Source organism: Thermothelomyces thermophilus, chromosome 6 (genome assembly GCF_000226095.1).
Source record: "Thermothelomyces thermophilus ATCC 42464 chromosome 6, complete sequence".
Lineage (NCBI taxonomy): Eukaryota > Fungi > Ascomycota > Sordariomycetes > Sordariales > Chaetomiaceae > Thermothelomyces > Thermothelomyces thermophilus.
This window is the reverse complement of record NC_016477.1, coordinates 1,746,669-1,766,405: the sequence shown is the minus strand read 5'-3', so window position 1 is coordinate 1,766,405 and position 19,737 is coordinate 1,746,669. Positions and strand designations below refer to the sequence as shown.

The following is a 19,737-nucleotide window of genomic DNA, read 5'->3' as shown; positions in this document are numbered from 1 at the left end:
AGGTATGATAGTATTACCCTAAGGATAATCCTATTAAATAGATATAGCCTCTTCTCTTTAAATAGTCTAGGCTAGAGGACCTTAAACTAGCGCCTAAATATCTACCCTAGTTTATAGGCTAGGATAAGCTAAAGGCCAAGACTAAAGCCTAGTAGAGGCGTTAATAATCTAAGAAGCGACCATTACCTAAGGGGGATAATAGGGCTAAGAGAGCAAGATAATAGGAAGCTAGAAGGGAAGGCGTTTAAGTGTTAAATCTGCTAGTAAGAGCCTTAGAGCAAATTCAAAGGGTAAGTATAGACTAGGGTAAAAACCTCTTAATATAATTAGAGGGATATAGGTTATAGATTCGTTTTTCTAGTTCTAAACAAGTTATATATATACTAGATATAAATAGGGGGTACCTATTTAAAAGGTACTAAGGATAATAAGGATAATAGATAGTTTTTATAAAATAGATTAATAATAATGGTAATAGACTATTATTATAATATTATTAATATAATAATAAGATTCTTCTTTTACTTATAAGTTTAGCTATCTTTTTCTATGAAGGTAGGCTCTTTTATATCTACCTGGAGGGGCATCGTTATCGCTGTCCCTATATCTATTACGATCGCTGTCTAGGAAAGCTAGACTTGTCTGCTATAACCACGAGTGCCTAGATATACTAGATACTTTGAGCTAACACTCCTCTCTATCTGACTAGACAGAGGTTTGGTCTTAGGGGTACGTGACTACTGCCAGGAGAGGCTAGCACTAGTTCACTATATGTATATTTTTATGATACGTCCTTATGCCTTGCCTATAGCTACCTGTTGGCCATTTTATAATATGTAGCTCTTAGATTGTACCATTAAAAGCTAACCTTAAGTAGTCTCTTAAGCTCTAATATCGAAGCTATTCCTTCTAATATATATCTTAGGAGGCTTAGAGCCTTAAGCTAGTAAAGAAACTTCTTATATAGGTAGGTATTAATCCATCCTCTATCCTAAAGGTCCTTGGTTACGTTCTTATTAAGGTTATAATTATATAGATAGTCGACCTAGTATATATAAGAATATTATATTATAGCTAGCAGATCTAGATTAGGTAGTATAACTATATCGATAGAAAATCTAAGAGCACTAAGGTTATAAATATCCTACTATAATATATTCTACATTGCTTAAAGTAATTATAAGAAGATGGTTATTAGGGCAGCCTGCCACTTAGGCTAGTTATCAAGTAAGGTAGCACTATTATAGGGTCTTCTAAGTAAGTTCCGAATATACTGAACTGAAGCAAGTGCAGGATACTTCGTACCCTAACCCTTGATAGAATACCTCGGCATGGCAAGGCGGAGTTGCGAGCTCAGTTCAAACTTCCTCAACACGTCTCTGTCGGCTTCACGTCTCATCGGTCGCAGTTGAGCTCCCCACCCGTTTCAGACACACGACCGAGGAGTATAATGGGTCCTAAGCCAGGCCAGAAGACAGTGCTTATCACCGGGTAAGTCTGCCGTCCAAATAACTGCGCATGTGAAAATTCTGCTAACAAAAAAAAAAAATCCTCTCCTAACTAGCTGCACACCGGGAGGCATTGGCCATGCACTGTGCTTGGAGTTCCACGCCAAGGGTAATACTTTATCCTCCCATCTCACCTTAAAACTGTCCGCCATCTCGATATCAGGATAACTAACAGTCACAGGCGTCCATGTTATCGCCACGGCCCGCAACCCCGCCGTTCTCTCCGAGATGGCTGCCATGGGCATGACCACGCTCACCCTGGATGTCACCAAGGAAGACAGCATTAAGGCCTGCCACGACGAGGTCTCGAAGCTTACCGGCGGTAAACTGGACATTCTCGTCAACAACGCGTCCGTCCCTTCCTCCACCAACCCCCCCCCCCCCCCCCCAAAAAAAAAAGCTATTATTATTGTGTCTCCTTCGCTGTTCACTCATCGTACTGACCCCGACTTCCTCCCCAGTGGCCGCACCCACACGCACCCGGCCACCGACCTGTCCATCCCGGACGTGCGCGAGACCTTCGAGACCAACGTGTTTGGCGTCATGGCCATGTGCGCCGCCTTCTCGGACCTGCTGATCGCCTCCAAGGGCCTCATCATCAACATCGCCTCGCTGGCCGCCGTGACCCCCTACGTCTTCGGCTCGGCCTACTGCGCCACCAAGGGCGCCGTCACGGCCTACTCGCGCACCCTGCGCCTCGAGCTCAAGCCGTTCGGCGTCCGCGTCATGGTCGCCATGACGGGCACCGTCCGCAGCCAGATCGCCTCGCGCACCCACCGCACCCTGCCCGAGGGGAGCATCTACCAGCGCGTCCGCGACATCTTCGAGCGCCGCCTGACCTTCTCCCAGAACAACCGGGCCACCATGGACACCGCCCAGTACGCCCGCAAGCTCGTGGCCAAGGCCCTCGCCCCGGAGTGGCCGCTGCTGCTGCGCGCCTGGTTCGGCCGGCCCGACTGGTTCTGGGCCGGCGGCTGGGCCGCCGTGGTCTGGCTGGGCCATTCCCTGGGCGAGTGGATCACGGATTTCGTCATGTACCGCATGATGGGGTTGACGACGCTGGAGAAGGTGCTCAGGGAGGAGGAGAGGAAGAAGAAGAAGCTGACGTGAGGCAGCCAACAAGGGCAGGGGGATTGAACGTGCTCTGTCAGATCTGTAAGGCTGGTGATGTAATTATCCGTTATTGAGGTCACGGTGCTGTTGCAGATATTAATATTATCCCACTGGGCGCGCGCGCCTTGTCCGAAATTCTCCTCGTCACTTGTCTTGTCTCTACATGTCAATGCATCGACCTGTGTATTTAAGTGAACAGGAGATTGACAGCGACGACCCAGATCGCTTGCCCCGGACTTTAATTAGTATTCCTGGACAAGACTTGGGATTCTGTCGACCGCGAGACGCATGAGGTTAATAAGGCATGGAATCACACCGGCAGGTTGTATATATTGAGGATTAAGTGATGCAAAGGGACAGAACATCGCGGCACCATGTTGCCGTGTAGTCAATAGCTGGCCAATAAGCGAGTGTATCAGAAAGCTTAAGTGAATGCATAATATAATTAGCTACCGAACGATGACTAATAAGAAGCAATAAGAAGGACTAAGGTATATATGATATAATTAGTACTCAGGTGTACGGAGTAATTATATGATGTAGCATTCAGGTATGCTAGAGTATATGACAGAACGGGAATCTGAACGAAATACGTCTCGTCCTGTCCTTCAACACCTACCCAAAGTTATGGATGGCTGGCCTCTTCGCTTAAAGAGATGACTACTCGTCTAATATTACTTGCGTGGCACCTAGAAGGTAATCACAACAGCCCTTATCCTAGAGTAGCGGCGGACGGGCTCATGTCGGGACGGCCAATTCAGGAAAGCAAAACTTCTCTTCGCACGGCAAATGATGCTCGGCAACGACGCTTTTGCCTGGAAAGAGAGAACTTTGTGGCACTGGAAATATGTTAGCTCGGTTTGCTCACTCCTAGATCACGCAAAGCAAACGCGGAAAAAGATGTGTTGAGCTTCAGTAGGTGTAGTTATAATCACAGAAATCTCAGCCCCGTCTTGAAACATGTTTTTGAAAAACCTAATATCATCATGGTGCTCTTCCCTAAGGCAAAAGATAAACGAAAAGGATCAACTTACCGTAATCCGTACAGCTGTTGCATTGAGGTTAGCTGAAAAGTTTGAGGTTGGATTCGCATTTGTTTGTTCGAAGGAAAAAAGCTTCAAAAATTTGGATCTGATGCCTCGCTTTATCAAGTAGCGTCAGCTGATCTTTTGACCAATCGTCGAGCTTAGAAAAAGCGGGGCAGACTTAGAGCTGGCGCCCCCTGGTGGCTGTGCAGGCACCTCTTTGGCTTACTCCAGCCTTCCTACCTCGCATCACCTTACCTACTTAACTTACTCCGTGAGCGGTTGTATCTGTTACACTCTTTTCTTGCGCGACAACAAGCGCTTTCTTTCGTTGTAAAAGTTTCCAGACTTGTTCCCTCAAGTATGGCGATTGTCAAAGGAGTGAAGCTGCTCGTCCTCGGGTCGCTCATTGCGACGTCGATCGCGAAGTCTTTAGAGCGCCGATTCGAGAGCGGCGACGATGACGACGATGACACCCCGCTGCCGCTGGTCATTTGGCATGGTAAATAACGTCGAAATCCAAGCCGTTCGATTAGTTACCCACTTCTAACTGTCCTCCTTGCAGGCCTAGGCGACACCTACGAATCCGAGGGGATGCGCCGCGTCGCCGAGATTGCCGAAGAAGTCAACCCTGGGACGCTTGTCTACCCTATTCGAGTGGAGGAGAATCCGTCCCGCGACAGGTATGCCTCGTTCGTGGGCAACTTGACCGACCACGTAGCCAAAGTCTGCGCCGACATCGCCGCCCACCCGATCTTGTCGACTGCCCCGGCAATCGACGCCCTCGGCTTCTCCCAGGGCGGCCAGTTCCTGCGCGCCTATGTCGAGCGCTGCAACAAACCACCCGTCCGCAGCCTGATCACCTTTGGCTCACAGCACAACGGCATCACCGCTTTCCGCGACTGCAAGCCGACCGACTGGATTTGCCGAATCGCGATGGCGGTTCTTAAAGGCGATGCGTGGACCGACACGGTGCAGAACAAGCTCGTGCCGGCGCAGTACTATCGCAATCCCGACGAGTACGAAAAATACCTGGAGCATTCCAACTTCCTCGCCGACATCAACAACGAGCGCGAGATCAAGAATGAAGAATACAAGAAGAACATCGCCAAGCTCGAGAACTTTGTCATGTACATGTTCGAGGAAGACACGACCGTCATCCCCAAGGAGACGGCCTGGTTCGAGGATGTCAACGGCACCGAGAGCACGCCGCTGCGCGCACGCCAACTGTATACGGAGGATTGGCTCGGCCTGCGCGCTCTCGACCGCAAGGGCGGGCTCAAATTCCGCACGGCGCCGGGCGACCACATGCAGCTGTCGGAGGAGCTGTTGAAGGAGGCATTTGGCGACTTTTATGGGCCGCTGAACCTACATCGCGGAAGGTCGGACCCGCGGCCGGCGAACTGGCGCAGTGATGATCTCTGAGGTGTGCGCTGGTGTGTAAGACAGGCATGCTTCTTTTTCTTTCCCGCCTTTTCTTTTTCCTTTTTTTCTCCTTTTTAGCAGGCGTCTTTTTATCATATTGAGCTGGCGTAACTATGGGCTCCGATGAAGAGCTCCGGCAGGGGAGCATGTATGTATGTACATACCTGGGTATTTGGCCGCAACAAGGCATGAGTTGGCTGGGTTGACTCGGAATACTTGTTAACGGCATTGACCATGTCTGTTTTGCATTTCACCTTCGTGGTAGGGCCTGGGTCGCGTGGGAGTTGGCGTCTGTTGGACAAGGTATCATCACATGGGGAACTCGAGCCTTCGTGGAACAAGATACGGAGTATGTTCAGTTTAGCAGAGCCCCCCTACGGAGTACTATTGGCGATTCGCGCACACCTGCCTGTGATGCCCTTATTAACGTGCAGCTTACACTAGCGCCGTCCGTCTTGGCATGTTCATTCAAATCCCTGCTAAACGGTCCAAGCTCAACGCCGCATGATCCGCGGGCCCCACGACTTGAAGCCGGCGAGGGATCGCTACCGCTTGCTCACTAACGGAGATTATCGGCGATTTGTTTGCTCCATACCCCCGCCAAACCCGCTGGGGTACCGAATAGCTTATCTAACTGCGGATTTGCGGCCAGTCGTTCTGTAGCGTATATAAACATATTCCGTGGTCAGCACAGTAATTACTGCGGTCCTGCGTATGTATATACGTAGGTATGGACACTAGGTACAGTACGCAGGAAGCCGCATTAGATACATGCAGATTCCGCCGGTAATGGACATGAAAGCGGCGCGAGGTAGGGGCCGAATTGTTTGATAGTGGAGGCTGAGGTCATTTAAAGTTCAAGTCTTCGCTCTCTGCCTAATTACTGTGTAATTTAAGGTTTTCGGACCAGCGATAACATAATTATGGATGTGTTTCTAATACATGATACTCTCTTCCTTTGAGTATGGGGTTCAGTTCATTTCTCTCTCCCTCTCTTTATGATATTTTGAAGAAGATCTTCTTGAAAGTCCCACCCAGCTCCATAATGTTGCTTAATTATGCATCGGAATGCAGTAGCTTTTCACCTTTCGTTCTTACATTGACCTGATGCTTTCTCGCGCGGACTAAATACAGGTATCTATCTACCCACACTGGAGCCGGGAATGCATTCTAACGGCGCGGGTGGGTCCCAAGGAAGGGCGAAACGCTGGGAGATCACAGAGTGGGGTGGCTAACTTTTAGAGCGTTGGGTAATTGCTACCTAGCTCTTTTGGTCTTCTTGTATGTACATACATACATAAGTCGTATATGGTCAGCTTTTAAGAGCATTCCATTTCATGCAGTCCGAAGCAACACACCAATCGTAATGTCAGTTTGCACGGCGGATGCATAGAACTATTGATAGGAAAGGATACTTGATGATTAGGTACTGTACCTTACTCAGGCTCTGCAGTCAGGGTAGCACAGACGAGCCGAGTCCCTCTTACCGAGTGAGGGGCTGCGTTGGCACCTCGTTCGAGTACTGTATGTATGTAATTATGTACATATATACACCACTGCAGCGAGCGGTGCCGCGTTGATGCGGCCGACTTGGCCAACCTCAATGCTACCGAAATCAAACACTGCGAGCGAGCACTCATCACCACTCACACAAGTGTTCTAAAACCTTGTCTGACGCACAAAATGGCTGCGACGACTGCCATTAACCGGAGGCGGGATCCGTACGAGGGCATGGTCGTGACCGGGTAAGGCTTCGCGAATCCCCATTCTTCTTCTGTCCAGATGAAACGAATTGGTTGTTGAGAAACCCCTTCCCCCCCTCCTTCCCCCACCACTTCCTCCCCGCTCTGCTGACCAATTCTGACGCGGCAACACAAAACAATAATTAACGGACAGGTTCGAGGGCGGCATCACGACGCGCATCCTAGCGCACCCGCGGCGATCCTTCGCCTTCGAGGTGACCTTCGACCTCGCGCACCCGCGCCTGGTCGCCCTGGCCGGGCAGAGACCGCCGCCGGCCCACTTCCACCCGTACCAGGCCGAGTACGTCGAGGTGACGGCCGGCCGGCTGATCGTCGAGCTCGAGGGCCGCCGGCACCTGCTCACCCCGCGCTCCGGCGAGTTCGTCATCCCCCGCTGGGCAAACCACCGCCTGTACCCCCCTCCTCCGCCGCCGGGGAAGGAGGGTGCTACTGCTCGTGATGATGGCCGCCGTCGGGGCGAGGGCGGCGACGAGGATGGGAAGACGACCCGGTTCTTGCTCTCCGGCGAGGATACGCCCAGGCCGTTCCGGCTAGACGCCGTCTTCTTTGAGAATTGGTATGCCTATCAGGACGAGGTGGTCCTGCGGGGGAAGAAGGTCGATATCCTGCAGGTCATGTCTGTAAGTGGAATATGTGCTGTAAATACCTTTTGTATTCCATTTCATAATCCATTACTTTCCGTCTTCGGTTTCCTCGCTTAATTACTGCATAATTAATTAATGCCTGACGGAAATTACAGACGTTCGACGCTGGCGGCTCGTACCTTTCCCTCCCGTGGTGGGTGCCCTTTGGCCGCACCATCTCACTGGTCCTAGGCGTGGTGCTTGGGAGGTGGATTGCTGCGTTGCTGGGCTACCAACCGTTCTACCGCCAGTGGACGACGGATTGGGACACGGCGGTGGAGAAGATGGAGCAATCGTTGTTTCAGAGACGTTTTGCGGACAAGACCAAGACTGCATGAGAAGGGTTAGTTATTGTATTCAATATTCGTTAATTTACGTAGTGCGTAATTTCCAATTAACTGTTTGGTCGGCGTCTCTGGTTGATTGGTGATGCAGTACGTTGTCGACGGACGCGTCCATCATGTAAGGTTGGATAAGATAAGCCCTGTGGATCTGGCAAACGGGCTGGTAAACGGAGTGTTCTTTGTTCCTATCCTCTACTTATACAGAGCCAACAGGGCCAGCAAACGTAGGAAGGAGACATCGCTCTTTTGAACTATTTACAATACTACTAACTTTCTTCCATCAATTGGAACCATCTTCCATCTATTGGAAACCATCATCTATCAATTGGCCATGTCGTCGACAAAAAATGCATGAGCAGGCCAACGCTGGGGATATTAGCTAATACCTGAATTGAAGACTCTGTTCGTGACAGATCAGTTGACATAATAATTGATCCGTAATGTATTGCCATTGATATTCTCCTGAATGAAGTCGCCAAAATAACAAGGGTATACTTAATTAGTTACTCGCTAAGCGCCGGACGTCCCTCCTTTCTAGAAAACCTTATGAAAGAGAAAAAAAACCATCATTACAAAACCCATCGCTCATGACTCCCATAACATCATCGCGCATTCCATCCCTGAACGTCACTGTGCACAACTTGGACCTCAGTCCGTACGTGAATTCCCGGAGGCGTTGGGCTGGCCTGGCCCATCCTATCCACATCCCGAGACCCCGCGTCACGATGCTCGCCCGCAGCTGCAAGGTGGTGCTCGTACGGCTCGCCGTCGTCCGGGTCCGGCTTCCCCCCGACCACGACGGTCTGGAGGGGGACCAGGCCGTTGTCGCGGGCCTTGGAAATGGACGAGCGGCCGGCCGCGTCGGAACCGGGGGGCGTCGGGACGATATGGTTATCGCTGCCGAAGCGCTGGAAGCCGTCCGGCGCGCTGTGCCAGGTGGCCAGCTGCCTGCTCAGGTTGGAGGGATACCGGTAGCTGTTGGAGGTGCCCTTTACGGTGCGCTTCAGGTACCTGTATACCTGCGGGCCAATGACGGGCACGCAGGCGCAGACCACCGCGCACGTCTCCTCGGCGGCGGTGAGGATGAGGAAGTTGGCGACGCCATCTGCCCGGGGGGGGGGGGGGGGGTGGGGGCCGCGCAGGTTCCAGTTAGTCAGTCAACCATGATCAACTGGGGGGGGGGGGGGCAAACAAAGAGGGTATGATTAAGGGGGTGCATAAAGTGTAAATAAAGCCGGTTAAACGCAGTGTTATTAGGTAACTTACAGCTCGGGTCCGTCTTGTCGTCTGTGTCGAGGAGCAGGTTCAGGATGCGAGCCAACTCGAGCATGCAGGCGGCCAGACCGATGCCGAAGACGGCAAAGAGGCCGATCTTCTTCCACTTGCTCAGCCGCAGGTTCCAGATGGCGGCGATGGGCAGGACCAGGAGGCCGAGATCCGAGATGAGGCTGAAGATGACGGGCATAGCGACGTTGGTCACTTTTTGGGCATCGCACTGGCCTGTTACGCCGCCTGGGACGGGCTTGTTGAAGCGTTCGTAGTGCTGCAAAAAGTACCACTGGACCGGGTGGCACTGGAAGAGGTAGAAGCCGGTGCCGCCAAAGAACCACAGGACGACGTAGATGAGGTTGGCCCACCAGAAAATGCGCAGTCTCGAGCTCGACACCAGGAATAGGCGCTTGTAGAAGCACAATAGCGTGACTTTGATGCAGGCGAAGAAGGAGCTCATCAGGACCATGGTGATCCAGATATGCTAGCGGTGGTGAGTCGGTCAGAGAAGGTGTTTTGCTATAATGATGATGATGCGTACAGATGTGTGTATGCACGGTAAAAGGCCTGGGTGGGTATTGTACGCAGACTCTCTCTCTTCCTCATGGGAGGAAGGTGAGGAAGGCAAAGAAAGAGGTGCTTGCTCACCATAAAGGTCTTTGACAGGTTGCGTGGGTAGTGCGGATCCCGGGCGTTGACGGTCCAGTAGTGTAAACCCAGCCCGTAATGGGTTGCTGCCATCAAGTTACCTATGATGACATTCAGGAGCACCTGCGATTTCGGCTATGGTCAGACTGTATTTTGGTTGATTTGTTTATTTTTTTTTTTTTTTTTTTTTTTTTTTTGCGGGTGGTGAACAGTGACAGATGATGAAGTTCCTGGGCGAGGCCGGCCCGGGTTCGGGGTCCACGGGACAACGGAATACGGGGAGATCGGGGGAGAGTGGGGAGGGGGACGGGGGCAGACGAACTCCACTGAGGACGATGGAGATTCCTTCGGCCCTCACGGGCATCTGGCGGGACCCGGTCTTCCAAGTGGCCCACAGCCTGCCGGCGATGGCCACATTGTTGATGACCAAGAAGACGGTAAGACAACCCCAGAGCGCCGACTGTCTCGAGTCGTTGAAGTGAGCGATCTGCTCCGGCGTCAGAGGCTCTCCGGGTTGGGACATGGTCGGAAGAGTCGGACGAGCCGTGGCGACGGCCCTGGTGCTTAGCTTTTGGATCAGCAGACCTAGCGAGATGGGAGATGGAAAAGTCGTCGCCGTCGAAGCCTAAGAAAGAAATAAGCAGCCGATGCTAGGCCAGGGCCGGCATGATAAAAAAAATAGCTAGCTACCATGATTTAGGCTTAGGCAGAGGTGAAAAAGGAAACCGTTGAAAAGACGGGTTTCAGGGGAGGCGCAGCGGCGACAAGACTACCTACCACCCGCGATTATTCCGTACCTACATACTCGTAAATTACCTCTCCTACATAAGGTGCCATGCCAATCAAGCGGCAAACCGGAACGAGCGACCCGTACGTAATTATGCATGTACATACGCAGTACTTGTTCAACTGCTACTTAATATGTCGAATCTGACCCCCATGGAGGGGAGGAATTTCTCCCCAAAGGCCGCAACGCCTCGGGTTTGATCCTCGGGGAGCTAGTGCTGAAGTGGAAGGTCTGATCATGACTTGCCGGCTGGGGTTCCGATCAAAAGGCGGCCGGACGGCACGAACAGTTCGGCCTCACCCGTCCATGCATGGTTCCGTGTTACCATTCCGTGATTGGCAACGCAGACGAGCGGCACAGCCGGCGCCTAAGCAGAAAAGGACGACCTGGGTGTATGGATTGATGAATCGAAGACGAGCTTGTACGTTACACAACATACGTTTCCTTCCATTTCGTTCCATTCGCTCCCTGAAGAAGTCAGTCGGTGCCGCACACGGGCATCGCGGTCTCTCTCGAGCTGACGTTGTAAATTGTATTTGTCAGAGTAAGCTCGACGCCTCGAGTCGGATAGGCGAGCAAATTCATCTGGGAATATCACGGCCCGATCGGCATGTGCATCAATTGTTCGTGTCCTCGAATTGTTCATAAGATTGTCCATAACGACGGGGACTCGGAAGCGAAGTGGCGCCTTTGTTCCAGAGTTCCAGCGCGTACCTGCCCGTGGTATCCGTACTTTCTCTATACTATACTGTATGTACCTTCCGGAAGGTATCGTTACCTTGGCGGAGCAGGAGCCCGAACTGGCAGCACCGGACAGTTTGAAGTACAGTATTCACCTCCTCTGAGACCACCGTACGTACACTGTCTTATGTGCGCTTTGCATTGTCCCAATGGGGGAATCTTACTTGGCGATCGCCGAGCCCTGCAAGCACCGAACAAGCTTTCGGTCAAGCTTTCCCCGGTTTGCAGGCTAACGTTACGCTCTATCCCTACCTGCTCCGTAACTATAGAGTACAGTACATATGTTCATACATACATACATACATTTCTTCGTTCCTGCACAGTCATACTTCCAGTACCACCTGAACGTTCCATTTGCACAATCGCATTGAGCGATCTGCGCTTGCATTTCTTCCCACAGCCACCCACCTACCCCCTCTCCTACCCAAAAAAAAACTCCCGAGGCTCCTTCTCTTTTTTTTCTCTTGGCCTTCCTTCCGTCACGTCCTGCCTTGTGATCCAGTGTCTGGGTCTCCTTCCATAGCGTGCCTTGTTTCTGGTCTCACGCGCTCCAGGCTCCAGCGGCACGCCCCAGCCATGTCGGACGAGAAGCCGCCCCCCTCCGACCTGGAAGTGGGCGAATTGGCGCCTCAGCAGACTGATTCGCTCCACGATGGGTCTCCCCAGCAGAGCCCTGCCGCGCCTAACTACACGCGCAGGCAGGAGGCCCGCGTTGTCATGAAGTTGGATTGGAACCTCATGACGCTGTTCTTCGCCTTGTGTAAGTGAATGCCGCCACACCACCTGCCTTGCCTGCCTTGCCTGCCTACCCCGCCTTCTCATGTCTCATCTTACCTCCCCTATTGAGAACGGGAGAGACGGAAGGATCAAGCCAACTCATCAACCAAGAGGACGTGGCTCGCTGACATGACGGTGACGGGCGTTGATGCCAAGATATGCTCGCCTTCCTCGACCGAGGAAACATCGGCAATGCCAGGATCGCGGGCATGGCGAAGGATCTCGCCCTGGACACAAACCGCTACAACTGGCTGCTCAACATGTTCTACATTACATATGTCATCGCCGAGTTTAGCGTCTTACTGTGGAAGGTCTTCCCGCCGCACATCGTCGGAAGCCTTGTTGTTTTCAGCTGGTCAGTCTTCAATCCTGTCTCACACCTTATCTAATCTTTTATCTTCGCTTATCTCCATTCTTTATTTCATGTTACACTTGTGTTTCCTTTCCTGTCTTGTTCCCTTGGGGCATTTCTCTCTTTATTGCCCATTTCACTCACTGAATCACTGACATGGCATGCACAACACAACAGGGGACTGATTGCCACGGTGCAAGCCGGTGTGCAGAGCTGGGGGGGCGAGATGGCTCTGCGGTTTCTTCTCGGCGCCTTCGAGGCGGCCTACGGGTGCGTCGTGACCTGACCGACGCAGTCCAGTCTAGTCTGTATCGCTTGTGCTAAGAGTCGGGCTTGCTTTCAGACCGGGCATTATCTATCTCCTGTCCTTCTTCTACCTCCGGCACGAGATTGGTTTCCGATGCGGCATCTTCGCCTCAGCGGCTCCCTTGGCGTCGACCTTTGCCGGCGCTCTCGCCTACGGCATCACCAGCGGCCACTCGAAGCTCGCCAACTGGCGCCTGCTCTTTCTCGTCGAGGGCCTGCCCACCGTTCTCATGTCCGTCATTGCGTTCTTCTTCATCCCGGACTCCCCCGAGAAGGCCCGGTTCGTCACGACTGAGGAGAGAGCCATCGTTCGGTCTCGGACCGTGCGCCAAGTCGGCAGCGTTTCCAGCGAGAGGATCGGGGGGGTGAAGCTCAAGGACGTCCTCTCCATCTTCATCGACCCCAAGGCCTGGATGTGTGCTCTCATGTACTTCTGCGGCAACGTCAGCTACTCCAGCCTTCCCGTCTTCCTGCCCACTATCCTTGAAGACATGGGCTACACCGCCATCAACGCACAGGGCCTGTCTGCACCTCCATCCTTTGCCGCCTTCCTGTTTGCCCTGATTACCACGTGGATTGCCGACAAGACGCAGCAGCGATGCTTTGTGCTCTTTGTTACCTCTGCCATCGGCGGAGTGGGATATATCATCCTTGCCACGGTCGAAACAGTCGGGGTCCGCTACTTCGCTACCTTCCTGGCCTCTGCCGGTGTCTTCTCGACCATTCCCAACATCTTGGCTCTTACCTTGAGTATGTGCTTTGCTGGCCCCTTTTTCCTCCCACGTTTTTCTTCTTTTCTGTTTCATAACCCCAGCTAATCTCATCGGAACCATGTGCAGACAACCAGGGCAATGACACACGACGCGGCATGTCAATTGTCCTCATCAATCTTATCGGCCAGTGCGGCCCGTTCCTGGGAACCAACGTCTTTCCCTTGGAAGAGAGGCCAAGGTATATCAAGGGCATGAGCATCTGCGCCTCCTTCATGTTCTTCTCGGCCATTCTCGCCCTTTCCCAGCGCGTCTTACTCATGTGGGAGAACCGTAAGCTCGACCGCAAGTATGGCCCTGTAAAGAAGGAAACGGAGGGCAAGTCGGAGAGTGTGGCCGTGGAGAACTATGGACCGAACTTCCGATATGTTCTCTGATACCTCAACCCGACGTTCTCGAACGAGATAATTTAGGGGAGGACAGAATAGGAAGCTTGCGCCGGGTGTAGCCGGATGCCGAATCCGAGTCGGTTTGGCTAGCGTACAGTACATACGCTTATAAATGTGCGCATATAGAGGGGAAGACGGAGCATGTCGAACCAAAAAGAAAAATGGTTGTAGCGATCTAGAGGCGATGGATAAAAGGAGCTTGACCATGGCCTTGAATCGGCCGATGAGCTTCGGAGTATTTCTCGTCGAGCTGGGCTGGTGTACTATCACCTCATGGTCTTTAATGCTAATATTATCGCCATAGGCTTGCCAAACGAGACTGTTCTGAGGGCTTCGCAATGTTTCTAGGGATGACATTGACATTCCGGGGCGGTGATATGTTCCATATTCACTCGGCAAATTGCGAACCATCAACTAAAGGCTCGGAGCCATAACAAAGCACAAGTCACTGTCCAGAAGAAGAAAGAACAACTGAGAGAGAACAGAATGTAGCACAACGCGTGAGATGAAGAGAAAGAACCAAAAAAATTAAAAATCCTTGTTAAGACCTAGCGAATCCGACTAGGCAACCAGTTACCCCTACTTCTCTCTTCCTCTTCCCTACTCATCTCTCACCCTCGCTCTCGAAATCATGTTGTTCCATTCTTTATTTCTGTTCCCCCCCCTTTTTTTTTTCTCTCTTTTCCTTCCCCCATTTCCCAAGGAGGAGGAGAAGGAGGGGTAATAGGCTAGGCCCAGGACAGGATATCTCGGGGTTCGGGGGAATATGAAGTCGAAGTTTAGGGGATCGTTTCCAGAGAGGGAAGCCGTCGCGCTTACCACGACATTGAATCATGCCCACTGAAAAGTGGCAGCGCGCAGCAAGCCACAATATATTATTATACGATGCATGTGGTGTAAGTATACACTATTAGATGCATGGTAGAAATGACAGTGTGAAATGGAAATGCTCAGACACTCTCAACGTCGAAGGTATTGACCGACGACTGGAGCAAAACCAAGAGTTCTCCAAACCGTTAAGAAGAATCACTCAGGCCACTTCGCTATGTGTTCCTCCACCATAATTACCTGAGTTCTGCCCGCAACGCCTACTTAGGTTTGATGTGGCATTTGGCGTGAAGGAAGCTCATCAGCTACGCAAGACAAAGGTAATCATCATATTTCTGCCATTACAAGATCCACCATCTCGGGCGACTAAATATTAGTACTAGGAGCACACAAGAGCAAATTCGGAGTGGCCAACTAGTCTCCCCCTTAAAAAAGAAGGTATAAAATATTAGGCATCGATATTGCTCTGAGATTCCTCCATCTTTCAAAAGCCCACCTTTCTTCTCTTTGAAGGCGGTCCAGATCCCTCAGCCATCAAGTGCTTAGAAGAAAACAGCCTCCCAGAGACCTCGTTTCGCTCATCCTACCACTCATCATTCTTGGGGGTGACCTTGGCCCAGGCGAGCGTCTTCTTCCAGACCGCCTCCTGCTTGTCCACCTTGAGGCTCTCCTCGGAGCTCTTGCTCTCCTTGAGCAGCGTGTAGAAGCCGCGCTTGCCGGGGTGCGCGTGGCCCGTGGCGAGCTCGGCGACGTCGACGCCCGCGGCAGCGGCCGTCCGGAGGAGCGGGTCCAGGAGGGAGAGCAGGGGGCGGAGCGGTTTTAGCACGAGCTTCTGGGCGAGCGACAACGATTTCGGCGTGTTGGTTTGGAGGGCGCGGGAGTCGGCGAGGTTGCCCGGGTTGATGGTCACCGCGGTGACGGTGTTGAGGTCGGGGTCCTGCGTTCATGTAAGCACATGGGGAGGAGAAGTCTTCTGAGAGAATCTGGTTCTTCTCGTGAAAGAAATAAAGAAGGGGGGAGAGAGACGAGGGCAAGGTAGGATGGTATCGTAGAGGGGTGGTACCACGGGGGGGAAAGGAGGGGAAGGGGAGACGGAAGGGTCACACATACCTTTTCCAGCCTCCGGTTAAGGGCGTACGCAAACATGGTGACCGCCAACTTAGACACGGCGTACCTGTAGAAACCCGTGCCCGCCCTGTCGCCGGGCTCGACGCGCTCGGGGACGCGGGCCAGGTCCTCCAGGTCGTCCGGCAGGACGGGCGGATATTTCTCGTTGGGGTTCGCGCCGGGATCCGTGGCGTTGGTGCCTAGGAAGACGATGCGGCCGCCGGGGGCGAAGCTGGACGCCAGCAGGCGCAGCACCAAGGCGGCGTGGGCGACATGGTTGACCTGCAGGGCCGTCTCGAGGCCGTCGCGCGTCTGGACGGGCGCCTCAACCAGGTTCCAGTAGTAGGCATTGCAGACGATGCTGGCGATGCGGGGGAGCGTGCCGGCCTCGACCTCGGCGGCGACGGCGTCGGCAAAGGCGTGGACGGCCGAGAGGTCAGCGAGGTCGAGGGCGCGGACAGACGCCGTGTTGGCAGGGCCGGGGTGCCGGTCGAGGACGGCCCGCAGCCGCTTCGTGTTGGCGTCGGCATCGGCCGAGGGGTTGCGCACCGTCAGGACGAGGTGATAGCCCGGGTACTTGGTCAGAATGTGCTCGATCGCGGGGATGGCGAGGGACCCGTTGGCGCCCGTGATGATAATCGTGCCGGGCATTGTTGATTGATGCCGCCGAATGTTTGGCGATCGAATTGCTCGCGGAACACTTTCTTTTTTTTCTCTGGATCTTATTTTCTATCCTTTCGGCTCGAACCGCAGACTCGAGCGCTGGGCCGTGTGTTGAACTGCTGCTATTACGTTAAATCGCGTTTGTCGAATTTTTTTAACCAGGCATCGCATCGGTGGCAATTACGTTCCGTTTGCTGATACTCTCGGCCCTTAGCTGAATGACGAAATTGAAGGAGTAACTGGATAGTCCGCAAAGGCGTGCTACAGAGCCACGATGTTTAATTCGGCACGTGCAGGTGAGCCAACAGCTCCAGGTGGTTCTTTCCAGCGTAGGAGCTAATTACAAGTACAGTACTTGCGCATATGCATAGAGTGCGAGGGGCTTGGACAAGGAAAGGAAAGGGCCGCCTTCGAGGTTCTCAGCAGGCATCAGTTACCCGCACAGTTCCCGCGAGATCCGCTCGGTTCGGTGAAACACGAAGATGCGAGTGAGGGAGGTGGTTAGCACAATTGCCCTGGAAACCCTGCAACTGTTGTGGTGGCTCGGATTCTGGCCCAGTCCATTCATGGCATCGGCTCGCTCGCCCAACACACAAGACGGAAGTGCAGTGAAGAGCAGCCGGGGCGGTGCATGCCTGCATGATCCCATATAATCCAGCAAATTAACAAACAAATCCGGTGTAACAGTTTGCGGCACAGCTCAACTGTCCTGCCATCGCAACCACTTTGGTTACTCTGGATGGACAGCATCAGTGTGTCCCTATGTACGGAGGAATATGCACAGAGTATTCTATTCGCAAGCGTCCCGGAAATATAGCAGTGCGCCGACGTTACAGTGTCTGAATCCGACTTGACAGCAGGATTTGCGCAACTTGCACATACATACAGTACCCTGCAACTCAACGGTTAGGTGGGGCGCAGCATACACAGTAGTAGTAGGTATGTATGTGCATCACTGGGCTGCTATCGAACACCAACCCCTCTCCTGGCCCCTCCTTCCCCCCCTCCCCCCTTTCGTCTGAAATTAAGTAGTGGGCAGTGCTCGAAATAGCATAACATTTCATCATCCATCGGTGTACAACATCCACGGCAGATTGTCGAGTTGATTCTCCTCAAGGTGACGACGGCACGGCCTGCATATCTCTTTCAACTATCCTAATAACCCCTCCAGCGGCGGACTAATAATGTCACACGCTGTAGAAACCACCTCCCAGGAAAGGAGAATAGGAACGTTTCACGGGTACCGCCCAGCTGACGCAGCACTGCCAAGACCGATCAGGTACCGTATAATCCGTACACTAGCTACCTCTTGCACAAAGGTATTCGAATTGAATCCTCCTTGTATAAGTACCTTGGTAAGCATGTTTGACAACCTCATCTCCTAGGGCTTGCTTCGGAAACAACCCGAGGTGCCACCGTGCCAATGCGCCACGATGCCACGCTCAGCGTCTCTCTCATCCTATCCTGGCCGGATGCCCCAGTCGTGTTGCCTAATTAGAAAGTGACAGACTCAACGTCGGGAGCTGCTAAACTGAGGGGAAGTTTTGGAAAGAGATGCAGCCAGGGTTTGCACAGCTCCGCCCAGGGAGCAGCCCGTATTAGGTACTCGGATACGAGTCCGGCAGCGATAGAACCCCCCGCCAGCCAGAAGCTGTAGCGGAACCACCACCAACAGCTCGCAGGTTCCTTGAGATCGACGCGGTGCACCATGGTGCCGAGGGAGGCCAGGCAGCCTCCCAGCGTGAAGAGGTAGTACGGCGGAGCCATTCCGGCCGCCCGCCCCGGCACGGCCAGCAGGGCGAGCATGGCCCCGAGCACGCACCAGAGCGCCGGCTTGGTCCGGTCTCCCAGCAGGACGGCCGTGCTCTTGAGTCCCAGCTTCCGGTCGTCCTCGACGTCCTGGTGCGCGTAGACGGTGTCGTAGAGGACGGTCCACAGCAGGCACGCCCCCATCAGGCACACGGTCGGGATGTGCACCACCACCGGGATGCTCTGGCTGCCCTCCCAAGAGGCCGAGGGAGCCCGGGCGAGGAAAGAAAGGGGGCCCGGAATGGTAGTGGTGGTGGTGGTGGTGGTGGTGAGGTCGCCGAACGGGAACAGACCCATGGCGCAGCTGCCCATGACGACGCCGTACGACAGGCAGAAGCCCAGCACGACCTGCGCCAGGTGTGTGTGCCGCTTCGCGTACGGGTAGTAGATGATGGCGAGTATGTTGGGCAGCGCGTAGCAGGCGGCGAGCACGCCCCTCCTTCCCCTGATCACCGGCGACGGCGACGGCGACGACGGCGACGACGGTGTTGCTGCTGCCTCCCCTCCGTATACCAGTTCCTGTCCCCCCAAACCACCCCCACCACCCCCCCCAACAGCAGTGGCGGGTGCGTCGTCCGGCATCATCGGCAAGAGGAAGCACGCGGCCAGCAGCGCCTGCGAGACGGCGAACAGGAAGGCCCCGAGCGGCGAGATGGCGCCCCGGGCGACGGGCCGCCCCCGCGTGCGCGCTACCTGTCGGTCCATCGGGGCGTCGACCAGGTCGTTCCAGGCGTGCGCCGCGTTGGACGAGAAGAAGCTGCCGGCGAGGGTGATGGCGCACGCCCGGAGGATTGCCGCCGCGGCGCTGCTGCTGCTGCTGCCGACGTGGCTGCTGCCCCGCGACGACAGCAGCACGATGGCGGCGTGCAGGATGCCGAAGAAGTGCGGGAAGAAGATGAGCAGCAGTCCTGCCGGCGGGCTCAGGCGCGCCAGTTGCACGTAGGGAATCACGCTCGCCGGGAGCCGGTCAACCCAGCCGCCGACGTGCCCGCCGCCGTATTGCTGGGCCAGCAGAGCATCATTCGGCGGTTTGACGGGTTTGCGTTTGGTATTGCCCTTACTGCTGCTGCTGCTGCTGCTGCTGCTCCTTGTCGTCATCCCAGGGGATGTCGTCTTGGGCGCCATTGGGGCCTCTCACTCACTTACTCAGTCGCTCACTCTCCTCCTCTTTCTTTGGCTCCTTTCTATTCTTGTTTTTCCCCTCCTGAGTGAGGTGGGAGTGCGGGGCCGACGTTGTAGCCGCCGGATTTTGATCGAGTCGGTTCCGTTATCTACCCCCTGAATCTGCAATATCCGCCGGGGCGGTGCCAGATCCGATGCCAACCTCACCCCCAACACGCATTCTGGACCAGGTATGTAATTATGTACCGAGGGAGATTTTGAAATGCTGCGATGCTTTCACTGCGCCATGTAAGATGTGCACCCCGGTGTATCACGGATCAAACGTCTGGCGTATATTTTTCCAGTCAAGACTCTCCACGTTGCAGACG

General features: G+C 53.8%; 8 protein-coding genes across 8 annotated transcripts; 5 read left to right on the top strand and 3 right to left on the bottom strand.

Moving 5' to 3' along the window:
- Positions 1–1,369: 1,369 nt before the first annotated feature.
- MYCTH_2310396 (uncharacterized protein) lies at positions 1,370–2,762 on the top strand (the record flags this gene model as incomplete). Its single annotated transcript, XM_003665989.1, has 4 exons — positions 1,370–1,491; positions 1,565–1,617; positions 1,690–1,858; positions 1,970–2,762. Coding segments are annotated over exons 3-4 (766 nt in total), but the record flags the coding sequence as incomplete, so codon positions are not given.
- Positions 2,763–3,892: 1,130 nt separating this feature from the next.
- Positions 3,893–5,188, top strand: MYCTH_2310394 (uncharacterized protein). Its single transcript, XM_003665988.1, has 2 exons — positions 3,893–4,148; positions 4,212–5,188. Exons 1-2 carry the CDS (start codon positions 4,010–4,012, stop codon positions 5,069–5,071), a joined length of 999 nt encoding a protein of 332 aa, XP_003666036.1. The 5' UTR covers positions 3,893–4,009; the 3' UTR covers positions 5,072–5,188.
- Positions 5,189–6,645: 1,457 nt separating this feature from the next.
- MYCTH_2310392 (uncharacterized protein) lies at positions 6,646–7,894 on the top strand. The gene is made up of 3 exons (XM_003665987.1): positions 6,646–6,816; positions 6,968–7,454; positions 7,574–7,894. The coding sequence occupies exons 1-3, from the start codon at positions 6,755–6,757 to the stop codon at positions 7,793–7,795; spliced, it is 771 nt and encodes a 256-aa protein (XP_003666035.1). The 5' UTR covers positions 6,646–6,754; the 3' UTR covers positions 7,796–7,894.
- A 1,169-nt stretch (positions 7,895–9,063) lies between these two features.
- On the bottom strand, positions 9,064–10,311 carry MYCTH_74601 (uncharacterized protein; the record flags this gene model as incomplete). Its single annotated transcript, XM_003665986.1, has 3 exons — positions 10,041–10,311; positions 9,719–9,841; positions 9,064–9,554 (listed from the first exon to the last, which is right to left on the bottom strand). Coding segments are annotated over exons 1-3 (815 nt in total), but the record flags the coding sequence as incomplete, so codon positions are not given.
- Positions 10,312–11,551: 1,240 nt separating this feature from the next.
- On the top strand, positions 11,552–12,096 carry MYCTH_2310391 (uncharacterized protein; the record flags this gene model as incomplete). The annotated part of the gene is made up of 1 exon (XM_003665985.1): positions 11,552–12,096. A coding segment is annotated over exon 1 (188 nt), but the record flags the coding sequence as incomplete, so codon positions are not given.
- A 21-nt stretch (positions 12,097–12,117) lies between these two features.
- On the top strand, positions 12,118–14,144 carry MYCTH_2316249 (uncharacterized protein). Its single transcript, XM_003665984.1, has 4 exons — positions 12,118–12,378; positions 12,553–12,645; positions 12,719–13,431; positions 13,521–14,144. The coding sequence occupies exons 1-4, from the start codon at positions 12,182–12,184 to the stop codon at positions 13,826–13,828; spliced, it is 1,311 nt and encodes a 436-aa protein (XP_003666032.1). The 5' UTR covers positions 12,118–12,181; the 3' UTR covers positions 13,829–14,144.
- Positions 14,145–15,082: 938 nt separating this feature from the next.
- MYCTH_2316248 (uncharacterized protein) lies at positions 15,083–16,756 on the bottom strand. The gene is made up of 2 exons (XM_003665983.1): positions 15,779–16,756; positions 15,083–15,605 (listed from the first exon to the last, which is right to left on the bottom strand). The coding sequence occupies exons 1-2, from the start codon at positions 16,424–16,426 to the stop codon at positions 15,252–15,254; spliced, it is 1,002 nt and encodes a 333-aa protein (XP_003666031.1). The 5' UTR covers positions 16,427–16,756; the 3' UTR covers positions 15,083–15,251.
- Positions 16,757–17,525: 769 nt separating this feature from the next.
- Positions 17,526–19,649, bottom strand: MYCTH_2096317 (uncharacterized protein). Its single transcript, XM_003665982.1, has 4 exons — positions 19,095–19,649; positions 18,849–19,055; positions 18,537–18,692; positions 17,526–18,428 (listed from the first exon to the last, which is right to left on the bottom strand). Exons 1-4 carry the CDS (start codon positions 19,370–19,372, stop codon positions 17,933–17,935), a joined length of 1,137 nt encoding a protein of 378 aa, XP_003666030.1. The 5' UTR covers positions 19,373–19,649; the 3' UTR covers positions 17,526–17,932.
- Between the last annotated feature and the right edge of the window lie 88 nt (positions 19,650–19,737).

Coding starts and splice junctions, on each gene's coding strand:
- MYCTH_2310394 (XM_003665988.1), top strand. CDS start 4,010: ATGGCGATTGTCAAAGGAGTGAAGCTGCTCGTCCTCGGGTCGCTCATT. Junction 4,149..4,211: donor GCCGCTGGTCATTTGGCATG/GTAAATAACGTC, acceptor TCCTCCTTGCAG/GCCTAGGCGACACCTACGAA.
- MYCTH_2316248 (XM_003665983.1), bottom strand. CDS start 16,426: ATGCCCGGCACGATTATCATCACGGGCGCCAACGGGTCCCTCGCCATC. Junction 15,606..15,778: donor TTAACCGGAGGCTGGAAAAG/GTATGTGTGACC, acceptor ACATGAACGCAG/GACCCCGACCTCAACACCGT.
- MYCTH_2096317 (XM_003665982.1), bottom strand. CDS start 19,372: ATGGCGCCCAAGACGACATCCCCTGGGATGACGACAAGGAGCAGCAGC. Junction 19,056..19,094: donor CACGCCGCCATCGTGCTGCT/GTCGTCGCGGGG, acceptor CAGCAGCAGCAG/CAGCGCCGCGGCGGCAATCC. Junction 18,429..18,536: donor GGCAGCTGCGCCATGGGTCT/GTTCCCGTTCGG, acceptor GGGCAGCCAGAG/CATCCCGGTGGTGGTGCACA.
- MYCTH_2316249 (XM_003665984.1), top strand. CDS start 12,182: ATGCTCGCCTTCCTCGACCGAGGAAACATCGGCAATGCCAGGATCGCG. Junction 12,379..12,552: donor AGCCTTGTTGTTTTCAGCTG/GTCAGTCTTCAA, acceptor ACAACACAACAG/GGGACTGATTGCCACGGTGC. Junction 13,432..13,520: donor CATCTTGGCTCTTACCTTGA/GTATGTGCTTTG, acceptor AACCATGTGCAG/ACAACCAGGGCAATGACACA.
- MYCTH_2310392 (XM_003665987.1), top strand. CDS start 6,755: ATGGCTGCGACGACTGCCATTAACCGGAGGCGGGATCCGTACGAGGGC. Junction 6,817..6,967: donor GAGGGCATGGTCGTGACCGG/GTAAGGCTTCGC, acceptor ATTAACGGACAG/GTTCGAGGGCGGCATCACGA. Junction 7,455..7,573: donor ATATCCTGCAGGTCATGTCT/GTAAGTGGAATA, acceptor CGGAAATTACAG/ACGTTCGACGCTGGCGGCTC.